General features: G+C 43.5%; 1 protein-coding gene across 1 annotated transcript in view; it reads left to right on the top strand.

The window, feature by feature from the left end:
• Positions 1-551: 551 nt before the first annotated feature.
• The window catches only part of LOC125014552 (RNA polymerase II elongation factor ELL), a 26081-nt gene continuing 10965 nt past the window's right edge, over positions 552-15667 (top strand). The window contains exons 1-4 of the mRNA XM_047595719.1: positions 552-711; positions 3893-3940; positions 13344-13471; positions 13935-14089. Of these exons, the coding sequence (XP_047451675.1) occupies positions 574-711; positions 3893-3940; positions 13344-13471; positions 13935-14089 (469 nt within the window). The 5' untranslated portion in view covers positions 552-573. The remainder of the gene's footprint in view (positions 712-3892; positions 3941-13343; positions 13472-13934; positions 14090-15667) is intronic.

Here is a 15667-nt window from a genome sequence, read left to right as displayed (position 1 = left end):
GTTGCCCCAACTCAAACCAACTAATTCCATTAAACAAAATTAAATTGCATTAGTTTAAACTATTTTCATCAAAAGCATGCACAATTTTTTATAAGTACTTCTACACACGTTGTTTATCATACTGCTGTACTTTTACTTGAGCTAAAAAGGAAATAAACGTGAATGCTATTTTTGACCCATACCTCTGCAGGTGTATTTTTTCTTTTCTACTTCCTGCTCTACGCGTTTGTTTATGTGTGTTGGAAAAAAAAAAGGGTGCATTTACCAAAGTCCAGCTAAAGGAACGCAGCATGGACCGGGACAGGAGTCAATAAAATAATGATACAAATCCAACAATAGATTTAAAATAAATAAATAAATAAAGTGGAAAATATAAAGGCGCAAATTGGCCAGTAAGTTTAGTCTGGAAAGCGAAAGTGATGTAGACTCACAGATAGTATTTACTTCATGCTTTAAATGAGTGTGCGTGTGTGTGCGTGTGTTCGTGTGCGTGCGTGAGTGCTAGCCCCGCCCACGCGTCGCCTCCTCGGTGACGTGCGGCCAGAATGTCGCCAGCAGCCTTCAGTTGTAGAAATGGCAGCGCTGAGACAGGAGCATCGGTATGGACTCTCCTGTGGCAAAATCAACAAAAACACCCCGAACCAAACTCTTTATCACGTCAAACTCACTGACACTGCCATACGGACCCTGGAAGCATATCAGAACCTGAAGGTAAGAAAAATTACCCAACTTTTATCCACGCTTTTTCGTTTTTAAACCCCCCACCTCCCATCTCTTCTCCTATCTATATTTTTTGTTTGTTTTTTAATCGCCTCCAAACTCCGGGAGCTGTATGGAAAACGAGGCTTGCTCTCCCCGCTGGGTCGAGAATTAAAAAAGCAAAAATACTTCCGTGAGACTGTGGACTGTTCAAATGTCACCGATTAAAGATAAATGCGGGCTGCGTTAGTTTATTCTGGCTGTGTTACAGTAGAAGGCAGTGCTAAGCTTTGTTGTGATCATAACAGGCAATTCAGCAGAGTTTGATGAATGAAGGGATTTCACTGAATTATTCCTTTAACCCCCCGAGTGAAATAACAGAGGGGGGGAAATCGATAGTTTGAACGTCTGCGTGTTTGTCAAAGGCTGAATTAAAGTTCCCATACGACGGAGCTTTTGTGATCTTTAAAAAGCCTGCTGCGCTTCTCTGATTTTACGCGTCCCATTTTAAATTTATTATTTATATTACCAACTCATTTGACGGTCATTAAGTGTTTGATGCTCGTTCCGCCCTCGGGAATAAATTAATGAACAAGCTATCAAGGAAATTATTCGACTCCTCTGAATTGGGACACTGTTTTATTGCCTATACGGTCCATTAGATTACGCCGAGATAATTTAGTCAATCCAAATGGTTTTTCCCACAGCAGTTCTCGATATAAACGGTGATAGTCCCATAGTTATGACTACAGCAGGAGGATCGTAATGTTGAGTCTTTTTCATAAATACATCTTTTTTTTACGAAGTCGCCAAAACACGGGTCTGTTCGTGATTGTGCGTCAAACGCAACCTGGATTTGGGACTCGCTGGGTCAGCTGGAGAGTACGCATTTTAGGTTCCTTGGCACGGCAATGCAAGTTGTTGCTCGGCTCTTGTGTATTGTTTTTTTCTTTTGCCCTTTACACGACTGGAAGTCCGCCCATCTCCGCTGCTCATTGGTCTGTGAAGCAGAGTAAACTCCGGACCTCATACAGCTGACAGCAGGCAGGAGAGGTTACGCTGCAAAAAAAGGAAAAAAAAAAAAAAGAAGAAGGAGAAGAAAAGCTTTCCAAGTCGAAGACCACCCGAGGAAAGAAAAAAAAATACAGTTTCAGACCTGGTGCACTCTCACCGTGGAAGTTTTGATCCAGAGGAACCTAAACCTCAGAGAGCTCTGGTTTAGTTATTGTGTTCGTGTCTGTGTCGTAGGGGGGCGATTAGAGGCTTGGAAATCTATAATATTGACTCATTTTTGTATGGAATTACACTCCCTTGCCAGTTCATTAGGTACGCTGCTGGAACATAAATAGTCCTGCCCTAAATCAACAACTGTTAAAATGTTCAGTTTATGTTGAAACTGCATCAGAAATGTGGTAATTCAACGGACGGTCACTTTGGAGCATGTGAATCTGTTCAACTGTATTGAATTAAACTCTGAAATGTTACTTATCCCAGCCCACTCAAAATAATAGAGGCATGTGTTACACAATAATAGTGGAGCAAAGCACAGGATCTGGAGTGAAATCACTTTCGAATCAGCTGCTCTATCAATTATTTTCCTGCGGTTATATTTGCATATTTATATTGCACTGGTTTTCACTTGTGGACCTAATAAACTCACAAGTGAGTGTACGTCATTTGTATATCTATGTCTGGACTTTAAATTATTATCTGAAAAAATTGTACTAACATGTACTTAAGAAAATGAGCAAATGTTTGAGAGGTAAAAACTGGAAAAGCTTTACCACTTTTCATAAAGAAAAGAGGTTTTTATCAGTTTCTGTAACATTTCTCTTGGAGAAAGTCACCATTTCCCAGAGCTGAAGTTTTCAGATACTATTCGAACCAACAGACATTACCATTTGAGATTCAATGTTTTCTTTTCTTAAAATACTCAATTTTTAATGTGTCAATAAAGAACACGTTTATGTTGATGGACTAATCAGTTAATCTCTACTGTTTGTGGTCATTCTGTTATAAATGGTACGTGGCTACCAGTCAGAGTTATGAGCCAATGGTGGCTCGTAACTCAGTGACTAATGTTTTTTATACTTAAAAATGAAATAATTAATGTTGAGTTGTGAAATTGTAAGAAATAATTTTGCCCTATTCGTCCATAAAGCGTTTATAAATGTTGACGTTGCGTTAAATATAAACACTAGTGGGGACATCCGCCATCATGTCAGCTGTAAAAAAAGGGATCAAATGCTCCAGCTCAAGAAGCATAAACATCAGACAAAAACAATTTTCTCAACTTGGCATCCAAAACAAGAGAATTTATTAACATAAAACCTCTCATTATTACAGCTTGTAAAGCCATTTTAGGGGATAATGTAATAATTACCCAATTGATTCAGCTCTATCAAATTGTGGTACTTGTAATTACTGTCACAATTTAAATCCTCATTTAAGCTGCTTTTGTCTTCGTTTATGATTAACTCTCTAATAAAAAAATAAATTAAAAAAAGTTTGATTTAGCCCTACGGCTGTGCTTGTAATATGTAACAAACATTATCTGCTTTAATATTTATTATTCCATTCAATATTAAAAGCTAGCGGGTGATGAAGAAAATCACAACAATCCTCTTCAATAGGGAAGACGTTCCCCCAAAGCATTAATAATAAATGAAGAGCCCTGTCAGTCACTGGCACAGCCATACTTCTAACCATCTCCATCTATTTAAGATGTATCGTGATGCCTCAGAGGCAGGAATTTTAAATGATTTTTCATATTTCTTCATCAGTAGGGGGGACAGAAACAATATGGTGGTCGGGAGCTTAATCCGGGTACACTGTGGTCTTTTGGGGAGCGGTGCAGACGTTTTATAAAAGTCTTTTAAAAGAAATATAAACGTTTCAGAAGGTGCTTTGTCCGTCTTGGTGCAGAAAAAGATCAGATCGGCGAGCTGTTCAAAGTTCTTCGCGGGTTATTGATCGATTGATTACACCCTTGAACCCTTGAGTTGGGAACATCGGGGGCATCTCCGAGCCTCGTTTCTTGTTTGACCTAGCCAGGCTGCTGTTGTTTAATGAAGAAATCCACTGAGTAGCGCGGTAACAATGGTAATATTTATTAATGTATGAGCTGTCCGTTAGATTAAGAATCAACTTGATTTGTGAATGTGAATTTCTCTCTCTCTCTCTCTCTCCTCAGGCATCCCTATCAAATCAGCCAGCGATCTGCTTCAAGGGGAGCCAGGGGGTAAGATGTTTTGCATACTCTCCCTAGTGCCTCAGAAATTTAATTTAAATTAGTTAGTTGTGATTTGCTGTTTGAGCACACTTATGGCGGTTCATCTCGGCATCTTGTTTGGACCTTAAGTATTAGATCAGCGTGTCATGCAGAAGAGATCGGTCCTTGTGATTTTCCAGATTTTAGTGCCATTAGAGTCGATGGATTTTGTTGCCTTTGACCGCTTATGAAGAGAGCATTGCAGAGCTCTCAGTAATTATCGCAATTGCAAGATGTCGTGTCAGATGTCCTGCGCTAAAAGGTTGTGCGCAGAGAAAATGTACATCAAACAAATGCTTGGTATGTAAAGTAAGAGGGAATTCCTGTGAAGCGGCCGTAAAGAAAGATGCCTGTGTCTGGCCAGATTAGCCGGGCCTGTAATACACCCTCCCTGACTCTGCCTGCTAGGCTACTACATATTTACCACACAATCAGCCCTGTCTAAAAGGAGCTGTTCTAATCCCCGCAAGAGCCGATTGCATTGACGAAAGTGACTTTGCTCTGTACACAAACGCTAGCCCTGTGTGTGCTCACACGGGCCCTGGAAGCCCCAAGACAGGGTACGCTATACCCCCAGGCTGCTAGCCAGGTTACTGGGTCAGGCTTGCAACTGGGGAGGCTTTGTTCTTGGAGGGGGAGGAGGTAGGGTGGTTGGCAAACCCTGGGGAGCCCCCATGTCTCCGTGCCGGTTGTCTCTGTGCAGACATGAAAGATCTGAATGGAGGAATGGCGCACAAGCGGTGGAATTTCTAGCCGTGAAAACGCGCAAAATTTGTTCAAACGCAAATAATCTGGACATGTAATGAAACATCTGTAGAAGGAACAGCGGCAGATTAACCCGCTTAAGAGTCTTTCTGTGAAGCAATGTTAAGTGAGCCCAATTTAAGTGTGCTTTAATCACTGAATGGGATTTGGTGATTATATCTTGGCTGGCACATTACATATTCAAATTGCTTTGCGGAATTCTGGCGTGGGCTCCCTCCCCCCTTCTACCACAGCCCCAGAGCTGGACGATTGGGCATTAATGAGGTAGCTGCAACCATTGGTGGTGGGGGAGGCCCAGATTAAGCCGTTAATGGGGGAGGATGCTGGTGAACGTGGCAGTCTGGCATACAACAGACCAAGAGGATATCCAGTATATGTCTCCTGGTTGGGGGTTTGCAGCGTCGAGGATGTAGCCATATCCCATTAGTTTTTATTTGCAAGCTCAGGGTTCGCTTCTTTTCCCCAAAAGCAGCGTGAGGTTCAAAAGGTCATGTGTCCAGTGGCAGCAGCCAACTGTAGAGCTCGCTTTTTTGTCCATTCTGGCTCATGTAAAGATTTCCTGTAAAGGGGCACTTCCAGGGCCACAAAAACCAGAGGAATTCTTCAAATCACTGTCCTGGCGTCACTCCAGGGCTCAGCGGTATCAGGGGCCAAGGCTCCTATCAAGAAATAGCACACTGAGGTTTTCGGCTGCTTTTCTCTCAGGCCCTGCGGCATTTAGGCCTACTATTGTGAGTTGTCTGCCAAGCTTGTAATCATGCAATGAAAGACACAAGTTCTCAGAGGCCTCTGAAACGGTCATTTTAGGCAACTGCGAAACTTCCACATTACATAAAAAAAATATATATATATATATATATATATATATATATTTAATCTCTCAAACCTCTACATTTAGGTTAGATATTGGAGCAAAGGGAACTGATTGGTTGTGATCTATAATAAGCGTCCAAGCAATGAGAGAAAGGGAAATTTAAAAAAAAAAAACAGACTGTGATGCAACTATAAAGAAATAAGAATATTTGCGAGATCTTCTTTTTAACATCACGCAAAAGCTCGAAGTTTAAAAGAAATTGGATTCTGGATTACTTTGAACTCATCACAAGGGATTAAGGAATATATTCAGAGCTGGTTTGGGTTCCCATGGCCTGGAATTTCACATCCTAGTGCTTATTTTCCTGTGGGGGCTGGCAAGGCCGCCTGCTCGTTGGCATGAACCATATCCATTTAGTCAGAAAAGAACCCGTAACAGCGTTTTATGGCTGTAATATTGTGATACCTTGGACATTTGAAGACAGTGTGTCCTGCTGGGTCACGTGTGACATCGCTTCCTCCCCAGTTCATAAATGCTGAGTTGCGGTTGCCTTGGCGATTGTTTTTGTTTATGGCTCTGTTTGTTTTTATGTGCACAGCTGTCACATAAAGGACGAGGGGGAATGTGGAGGTGCTCTTAAGATATTCTCATGACGACTGTGTGTGAAGGCAGCGCTTCCCCTGTGCTCCCTCCCGCCGGCCCACTTGATTATTGTGCCATTTCACCCCATGCCTTAGCTGAATCCTTGGCAGACATCGGGGCCTCTATCTCACACATGGCTGCTCTGACTCCATCCCCCCCCGCCCCCAGCCCCCCCAGCCCCCCCGTCACCACACCGCTTTGCTTCACCTTGCGCTCATACTGCAAATAAGCTTTTTGCACGGTGCGAGTGTGTATGCGAGTGTGTATGTGTGTGTCCATGCATTATTTTTTCCTCCTTTTTTTTTTTTTTCTTTTCTGGAAGCTAATTAGAATAACAATAACAAGAATGTGGTTTGAGAGCTGTCCTCTCCCAGTGGCATAGCAGCGAGAGGGAGAGCTGTCCCACGTGTTTCTGAAAGGGCACACGCCGCTCTATTCATCCAGATGTGTTAAGCGAGGCAAAAGTCTCAGTGTTCTCTGCACGTCGGAGGCCCACAGTGTTTACGTAGAGGCAGTAAGTATATTTTAAGAACAAGTCTCAAGAGTTCCTACAGTTAAACGGGACTTTTCCTTAGTTCGCTCCTCTGTCATTACTATATTCTTTTACCGTTTTTGTATCGAAGAACTCTATAGCGATTGTGTTTTTAATAGTATAACAAGGGCTCTATAAAGATCATATCGATTACACAATCTGGGCAGGCAGTGAAGCTAAAGCTGGAGACGTATAAATAAACAATACACTCGCCAGATTTAGAAATACAGAGCTGTGCGTTCTTGTTGCGGCTTTATGTTGTTTGTTGACATTCCAAGCTAATCTGGAACCTTTGGAGCTAAAGATGTAGCCGTCATCTTGGAAAACTGAAAATAGCAGTGAGAGAAACTGTCAATAACAACAACACAGGCCGCTGTGGAAATAGACGTAGGGGCCGTGACACACCAAGCTGGCAGTCGGCCGTTCGTAGTAGCGTTTTGGTGAGTGCACAGACGCAACTCTGGCTCTTCAGCTCGGGGAGCGAGTTCACGGGAGGAGAATGTGACGAACGTAATCAAGCCACGTCTGAATAAGGGTTTGTGGCTTTTTCCCAGCTACCGAGCTCATCCCAGCTCTTCTGGCTTCTCCTTTACAGCGACGGACACAGGCAACTGCCACCTGCGGGTGGGGAGAACAGTTTCCATCCACACAAATGCAGACTGTTGGCTGTAGTCATAGCTGTGTGTCCCTAGTGCTTTTTTTGTTCCAGACACAGGTGATGTGAGGCGACGTAAAAGTTGGCATTTGATGATTTGGAGTTATGGGCTTGATGTTCCAAAAGTCAAAAAGCAAAGGCTGGAACAATGAAGAACGTAAATATTACCACGAAATGAACTGAAAGGCAAAGGAAACGGAGACGCTGTCACACCAGGAAGTGCAACAGATTATGGGATAATTTATACAAATGATAAATATTCATAACACGAAGTCGGCTTTGTGGCGCTAGAATCACAGTTATTATTAAACTGGGGAGTATGGTGGTAATTACGCCATCTACAACATGATAGCCTGCAGCTAACATATTTCTCAAAACTTGTTATTGTCGCGCAAACAACAGAGTGACAAATAATTGTCCTCAGTTTACACGTTGTTAACACTTCCAGCCCAGCGAGCGTTTATTCATCTCGCCTCTTAAATCCACAGAATAACGCAGTTAATTTTGTCCTTACGGTTGAACTTTCCCTGCAGGTTAATCAGGTTTGGACGTACTTTTCAATGCACAAATCTGTGAATTGTTAAAGGATTACAGACCGGCTACTCGTGTGCAGAGAAAAGTCCGATGAGCGTAGTGCTGCGGTCCAAGTGGTTTGCAGGATCGCTCGAGTGAAACAGCTAAACATCAACAAGGGAAACGCGCATTAATGGTGTAAATGCATCTGAAGTCTAATAACCAGCATGTCAAAAGGAATTTCCTAAGTTACACGCATCCATAAAACCACAATCTCAACATTATTTTATTTTTATTTTTTTCAAATTGTGTTTGAGAGAATGAGAGAAACGGTGCCTGGATCCCTCTGTGTATGAAGAGGAGGACACCTATGAGGAGCGGTGGGGGTGTCGGGGGTAGAGAGACAGGGGTTTGTGTTTGTTGAGGTTGACAGATTAGGCCCAGCTTCTTGGAAAAAAAAAAGGCTGATTCTGCTTGGCATAACAGGCAGTACCTTGGGGGTTGCTCGACAGTTGCCCATCCCCATATCCCCTCACTAACTCCCGTCAGTCCCCACCCACCCCCTTCTTTTGCTCTTCCTGTATCTCCCAACCCCCCTCGACGAAAGCATCACCACATCCATGCAGGCTCACTGAAAGCGTGATTTAGACCTCTCATTGTCAGACACGTTTTGTCTTTAACAGCCGTGTCACAGTGGAGGTGTAGATCATACTGTACAAAGCTCCTGAACGGTGAATGGGAATAATTAATTTGACCCCTGTATTCCTTTGACACGCTGTCACTGCGCTGGCTTGGCTGCCTGCGTCACTGGATACCTAAACGTTTTCTGCTATTCAGAATGTACCGACACGGCCATTGGATTATATCACATTTGCACAAATCAACCTAAATTTAAAAAAAATAAAAATAAATGAATATTTTGGCCAAATACACTTGCTCCAGTCAGGATCCATCCCCCTCTTCTACCGAGCCGCACATTCCTAAAGGAACGACTATATGGGGCCATCCTTCATGCACCGGTTCTACAGGGAGACACTGCCACCCCCATCCTCTCCCTGCACACACACACACACACACACACACACACACACACACACACACACACCCAAACCCCCAATCCCTCCCTTTACCACCCAACAACACACAGCCACACGTCCCTGCTGTTCATGAATAATCCAGGCGGCCCGACAGGCCATTGCACTCAGCTTTGTGGGGGAAGAAGCTAGAACAAAAGACGGGCAGCTCACTGAGCAGCTATGGCTGAGTAGGCTCAGATGAGAAGACAATGGTAACTAGTGTCAGTACAGACTGGGGCAGGAGGCAAAGACTTCAGAGTAAATCACATATCCAGGCGCCTGCTGCCATGCCAAATACCAGAGCTGGGATTCTTGCCTTCCCGCTTTCGCCTGCAGAGCAAAGAAAGAAAGACAGGCAGAGAAAAACTATCCTCTCATCTTTCCTTGCAGATGTTTGGCTGCTTAAAGTAAATCAGTGTGGAAAGTAGATCGCGTTAATGAACACTTTTGTTCCTTCCTCATCAAACGCCAGCGTCAAGAACTCGTCAAAAACAAGCAGTTTAAACACGTATGGGTGGGTGGTTGGGGGGGGGGGTTTCAGATGAAGTTTTACAGGGACATCACCAGCGGTGCCCTTTGTCCTTGTTCATCTGCAGAGCCCCCTGCCAAGATTTTCTGTTCCAGTCCGTTTCACACCTTAAAACGGCTTGAAAGTATTTGACATCCCCAAACACACGGGGCCCGGGGTAGCAGATGTGGCTGGACCGAAGCCACGGAGGCAGTTATTGTATAAGCCTGTGCGCACCATGGGGGGGCCGCACTGACACGGTGCTAAGGATTGCTTTTCTGAGGCTGCTCTGACTGTAACTGTCCAACAGCTACACTTTACTCACATCATGCTAATGAGGAGCTTCACCGCCGCGTGTTTCTTCATAATGGGCCGCTCAATTTGATTAAACTGACACATGTTAATAGCGCGCTCTGATCATAATAATACCAGATTAAGCTTTTCTGTGATTAATTAATCATCAGAATAACGGACTCGGCTATGGTAATTATAATACTGTAGTGCATAAGCAATTTAATGAATTCCTTCTCTCGTTCTGAGTCGGATGAAAAACGTTGGTTCAGCCGCTGTCTCCAGAACGTCTTTGGAGGCACAAGACAGACTTACACAGTATAAGGAAGGTGGTCATAATGTTACGCCTGATCTGTGTCGATGTGTTCAGTTCTGTTTGATGGGGCTGTGTAACCGGAGCTTCTGTCTCTGACATGTGCATACATGACTCACCGGTCCATGACCCGGGAGTACAGCTGTGTTTTTCTCTGAGCTGTTCGCTGCTATCTTTGGGTTATTATTTGTGCCTAAACAGAGAAAAAGAAAAAAAAAAAAGAAAAAAAACAACCTGCGTTTACTTTATGACTCATTTACAGTTTTGCTCGTATAACTGAGTGTTGCGTGTATTTTAATTATTTGTGTTTTTGTTTTTGATCCGCACGAGGTCAGTCAGTCGGGCTAAAAGCGGTCACTCTGTTGACATTCAGTCTGGACCGGTGGATGAACACTTAACCTCACTCTTTGTACGCGGCTTGTGAGAGCGTTAAGGCTTCATCCGCCTAAAAAAAAAAAAAAAAAAAAATACAGGAAGTCAACACTCACAGAGCCTCAGGGAATCAGACCGGTGCTCCATATGCGAAAAGCCTGTGACTCAGCTCCTCTATGTAAATGTACACCCACTACTTGACTGACAGCAGCTCCGGGGTAACAAACCTGTTGGCACAAGTGGTGTCAGTGACTGAACATTTCAAAAGTCAATTGATGTCAGCAGGCAGGCCGCGTCTAACTAGTCGTTGACGTTACAGTAAAGTTGTTAATTAGGTTTTCGCTAGCTGGTGTTCAGTAGGAGTCTCACTGACTCATCAGATAATGGGATTCTCACCACAGACTGTAGTAGTAGTATAACAATTACATTCATTAAAAGCTTTATTTTGGAAATCCTAGAAGTCGGGGTTGTTGCGCAATTCACACGCCTACTATTTGTTTTATGACTGTTCAGTTCATAAAGCTTTATACTGTACTTTGTACTGTGATCAAATATTTGAAACATTACATACAATGGACCAGTGGTTCATTAATAGAAAAACCTGTTGGGTCAGGAACTAGCAGCAGTATTGACTGTGCTGCACATTTCTTTCTCTAGTGAAGTAAACAGGGATTTTGAATATAATCGTGGGCTACGTGTTGTAATGTTGGACGTTTACAGCTGCAGGTAGTACCACAGGTGTTCAACCTGTGGCCCAGAGACGTGTTACACAGACAACAGGAAGTTTGTTCCGATGTTAATATTTAAATATAAAGACATATGTTTTGTTTTGTTTTTATCTGTGGATGTTCATGCAATAATTATTATCAGTGACAAAAGGTGCTAAGCTAAGCGTACTCTCTGCTGGTTGTATATTATCCAGGCATTGGTGGGATCGGATTTCACATTTAACTGGGCGAGTGCAGCAGATCAAACTAGCATGTCTTCACTCTAACGTTGTCATGTGGTGCCTTAACGGCGTCGCCTGTGATCCTGAGGTTTAGACGGCGCAGCTCCGCTTGTGGAGTCAGGAACCGGGAACTAATGGGTTAAATAACATATGGGTATGAAGCTTGAGAAGGAAGCTGTGAATAAAATGGGGGCGACCTCTGAACAGTCTGACCTGAGTGACATTGATTAGAATTAGAATGTGAAGTGTGCACGGTGGCATGGATGGGGGTGACAGGCAAATCTAATGCATGGCTGGAGGGGACTCATGCTGCTGCCATCGACTGAAAGAGGTGACGTGGTGGCACTATTGCAATGCTAAATGTGCAAATGTGCGCTCTCAACTTACCAAAAAGCTTTTGTTTAGCGGTGCCTTCATTTAAAAGCTAATTCCGATGCGGTTCCTCCGCACGTCTTTGCCTGCGTCGATAACCCCGTTCAAGTGACTCCTACTTTTGGTGACTTTTGCTTTAGTCTTTAAACGTAATGGGGGGGGCCACCCGAGGACGTGACTCGTCCCTTGTCCCGGCTCACTCTGACGCTGTTTTGGTTGATCATTTTTAATTAGCGTAAAAACATACGCAGGACTTGGCTTCACCACTTAATGTTAACGGTCGGACGTAAATAGGTCAAAATTAATGGTCAGCTGTGTGTCCGTGGCCTTGTGTGTGCGCCTTTGCATTTTGTGTTGACATGGGTGCACACGAAGGAAAGCTGGAGGCGGATGGGATGGGGGTAGGGTGAATGGCATGTGTTGGGTTTTAGAAGAGGAGGAGGGGTGTAGAGGAGAGGAACCGTTCATTGGCTCCATCCTGGGAAAAAAGAAAAAACTGCTTATGGCTTTGCTGCATGACTGGACATTTGTGACAGCTATAGTTCTGCCTGACACATCTGCCAGGGGCACGGAGCTCTCAGCCAGCTCATAATCAATCACTTACAACTGATAACTAGAAAAAGGGCAACTTGACTGACGTTTGTTATTCTTAAGACCTGGAGTGAAAAAACAGCTGCGTGCTTTGCCACGAGGTTGTTGTACTAGACCATAAACTGGAATGAGGGGGTGGAATCAAGCTCCTACAGCTATCTCCCATTTACTCCTCCTCGCTAAACTCTTATTCCTGTTTGGAAAGGCCGGGTAATAATCACCGGCATTATCCGGATCTAGGACATTCTATCGACGAAAGCACTAAACTGTCCATTTTCAGGCTGCAGGCGCTGCAGAAGAGAGCTGGTCTCCGATGTGTTTTAAAGGACATATTACCTGTTGGTTAATGACTTTCTATGTTGAACTATCCTTTTAGCAGAAGTAGCAGGTTTTCAGGTCACTTTATGTAACAGGTTTCTAAGACGAGATAGACTTCAGTTTGCTGGTTTGTTTGTTTGTTTGTTGGTAGGGAGCCATTGACAGTCTATTAAAAGAGGCTGTTGCCCAAGTAAAAAAAAAATATATATATTTATACTGTTGTTTTGCTTTTCAGATAGGCTCCTCCCACGATTGGCTACAGGTCATCATCCTTGACCTGGGAGGCACCATGTAGCATCAGTGATTGATCCCACTGGGGGATTACTTAGGTCACATCTATAGTATGAAAAAAATAAAAAGTAAAATCAGCCGCGACTGTTTAAGAGAAGAAGAAGTTGCTTTGTTGTATTACTTTGTGCTGTGTATTTGAGATAGACACATGTGGGCGAGATAAAGTCCACTTATTACATAACGCACCACTCAAATTAGCGATATCAGCAGAAACGCTCAAGCATGTCAGAGAACATCATAAAACTGTCAAAGATTACCCCAGTTTTGCTGGCTCTCAGTTTAGTTTTTCTTTTAATTATAAACCTCCTTCTTCTTCCGAACTGTTATTCTAATAATTGTGCACTGGTTGTTTTTCGGTTTGTCTTTAATAGTACGTGAAGATCCCAGCGCCGACGCCCGAGTCTCCGGATGGATTCAGAGTCTTCTCTTTTTACCTATCCAGTGACAGCAAAGACAAACCGCAGTCCAGCTTCGACTGCATTCACCAGTATGTCTCGGGGTAAGCAGCACACATAACTCTTTCCACAGCCTGACCACAAATGGAATTTGTAGTAAATTTGGTGTCAGTCCCAGGCCGCAGGGCCTAACCAAACAGTGGCCTCTCTCTTCAGTACTACAACAACAGACAGTGTCGCTGTCAGGCTATATTCAACAACAATAATAACCCAAAGACTGTCATGCCATGACTGAGCTCAAAGGTGTGACCAGTAATAATTGAAAACAGAGATGCAGTGTTCGTGGCTGTGCAGGGTTGAAGGGTTGGTTAAAAGGTTTCGTTTCAGCTCCTTTACTTGCACCCTGTTACTCTCTGTAAGGTTTCAATTCTTCAAGCATCACGCTCGTTTACAGACCTAAAATATGCAGTCAAACCAGTTGAATACTAGAAGACAGGAAGCTATGGCTTCTTTAAGATGATCCACTCTTTAAGTTTACTCTGTCGTCCATCCTCCTCCTCTATGCAGGGAGGGCAGGGATCACCTGGAGGGCCAGGGCAGCATTCAGGACAAAATCACAGTTTGTGCCACAGACGACTCCTATCAAACGACCAGGGAGCGCATGTCTCAGGTGGAGAAGGACATCTGGAGCCGCTCAGCAATTGAGATCAAGCCAGGGCCAAGTAAGTCTTTCGCCAATAGGTGCATCTACGTCCTGCTGTATCTTTCCAGCCCCCGTTTACGTGGCAGCCTTCATGCTTGTAGGGATCAAGGACAGATAACTGGAGAGTATTTATGCTCCCAGAAAGCTTCCACACGGTTTCCTCTCACCATTTCATCCTGCTGATAATTACCATATGGTGTGGAAGTTATCAGATAATTGATCAAAGCACTGCGTTGCAGTCGTTCATGTAAGAGCAACGCGTCGCTTTCTTGTAATTCTACTTTCATTCTGTCGAGATTGCTCAGGCGCTGTGCCAGCCTGCCTGCCAGCATCATTAATGTGACTGTGTTCTCCAGAAATATTCTCTAACGGGTCTCACGCTGATGAAGTTTTGCCTAAAATGTAATTACTCGGACTGGGACTCGATTCACCTCCATTTGATGAAACATTTCGAAATATCATCTAAGGAAAGAGGCCTCACTTAACCTGGAGTGATCGGACTTCCTGTTCGCAATTAATTTCCTTTACTCGATGCCTTCTCCGTGCGTGAGCCTCGAGGTTTTGGCCTCGTTAATGAAACGGACTGTGCCGTAGCTTTATTGATGATCCCTCCTTGAGGCCTGATGACATTCAGATACCTCACGTGAGTTTAAATGTTTGTGTAGATTCTGTTGCATGAAAGGAAACAGTACAGATACAACAAGCTTTGAAACTTTAGTCAGAGCCAGCTACCACCCATTACATGCAGCTAATAAATGTTAGAAGTTAGAGAAAGGCAGTTACATGATATCTTGCTTTCATGCACACAACTGTCCTGCAGACTCCTACACACAGGGGAAAATAGCGGTCGTGTTAAACACAGTTGTTTTGTGGCGACTCCCTGTCTTTTTATGGTATAGTAATAGTATACCCAGCATGCATAATGTCCATATACCATCTCACAATTGCGGGTTGGGAAGAAAAATGTCCACTATTTAGACAGTAATGTATGATTTAACGTTCGGTTGCTTCTGGTGATGTGTGCAGACAAGTTTTAAACGCTTCAAACTTGAATAATTATTTAAAAATATGTATATGCATGTAATATGTATATGTGTTCCCTCTATTATACCTGCACACTGCTGCATTTCTCATAAATACACCCACATCACTGTAGAGCATGTCAGTTATTCTAAGTCATGACGGAAAGTCCCTGAAGCTTCCTTGAGAATAGTCATAAAAGTTCACCCCGGGCTGTTTCAATTTATTACTGTGAAATAAAGACTCTTGTTTCTGCTTGCTGAAAACGTTGCATTGCCAGTTGTTTCAGTGCAGGAAGGTTATTAACCCGCAGCCTTCGTCACTGGTAGATGTTGAAACAAGCTGCGGCAAGATTTAAAAAGAATCAATTTTAATGCTGCATATTGCTGAGACGGTGTGACTGCGCTCTAAAACATCCCGGGTCGTGTCGAGCATGCTCTCTCAGTGAAAGCAAAGTTAGTCTTTGACCTATAGCAACCTCCAAAGTATGGCTTAAAGTTGTAATGAGATTAGAGTCCGCAGATATCTACAAGCACTGCCTGCCCGGTTCAACTGAATTAGTACTGTAACAGGAAGA

Source organism: Mugil cephalus, chromosome 10, assembly GCF_022458985.1.
Source record: "Mugil cephalus isolate CIBA_MC_2020 chromosome 10, CIBA_Mcephalus_1.1, whole genome shotgun sequence".
Taxonomy (NCBI): Eukaryota; Metazoa; Chordata; class Actinopteri; order Mugiliformes; family Mugilidae; genus Mugil; species Mugil cephalus.
Note: the sequence above shows the minus strand (reverse complement) of the source record. Positions and strands in the feature narration are given on the sequence as shown.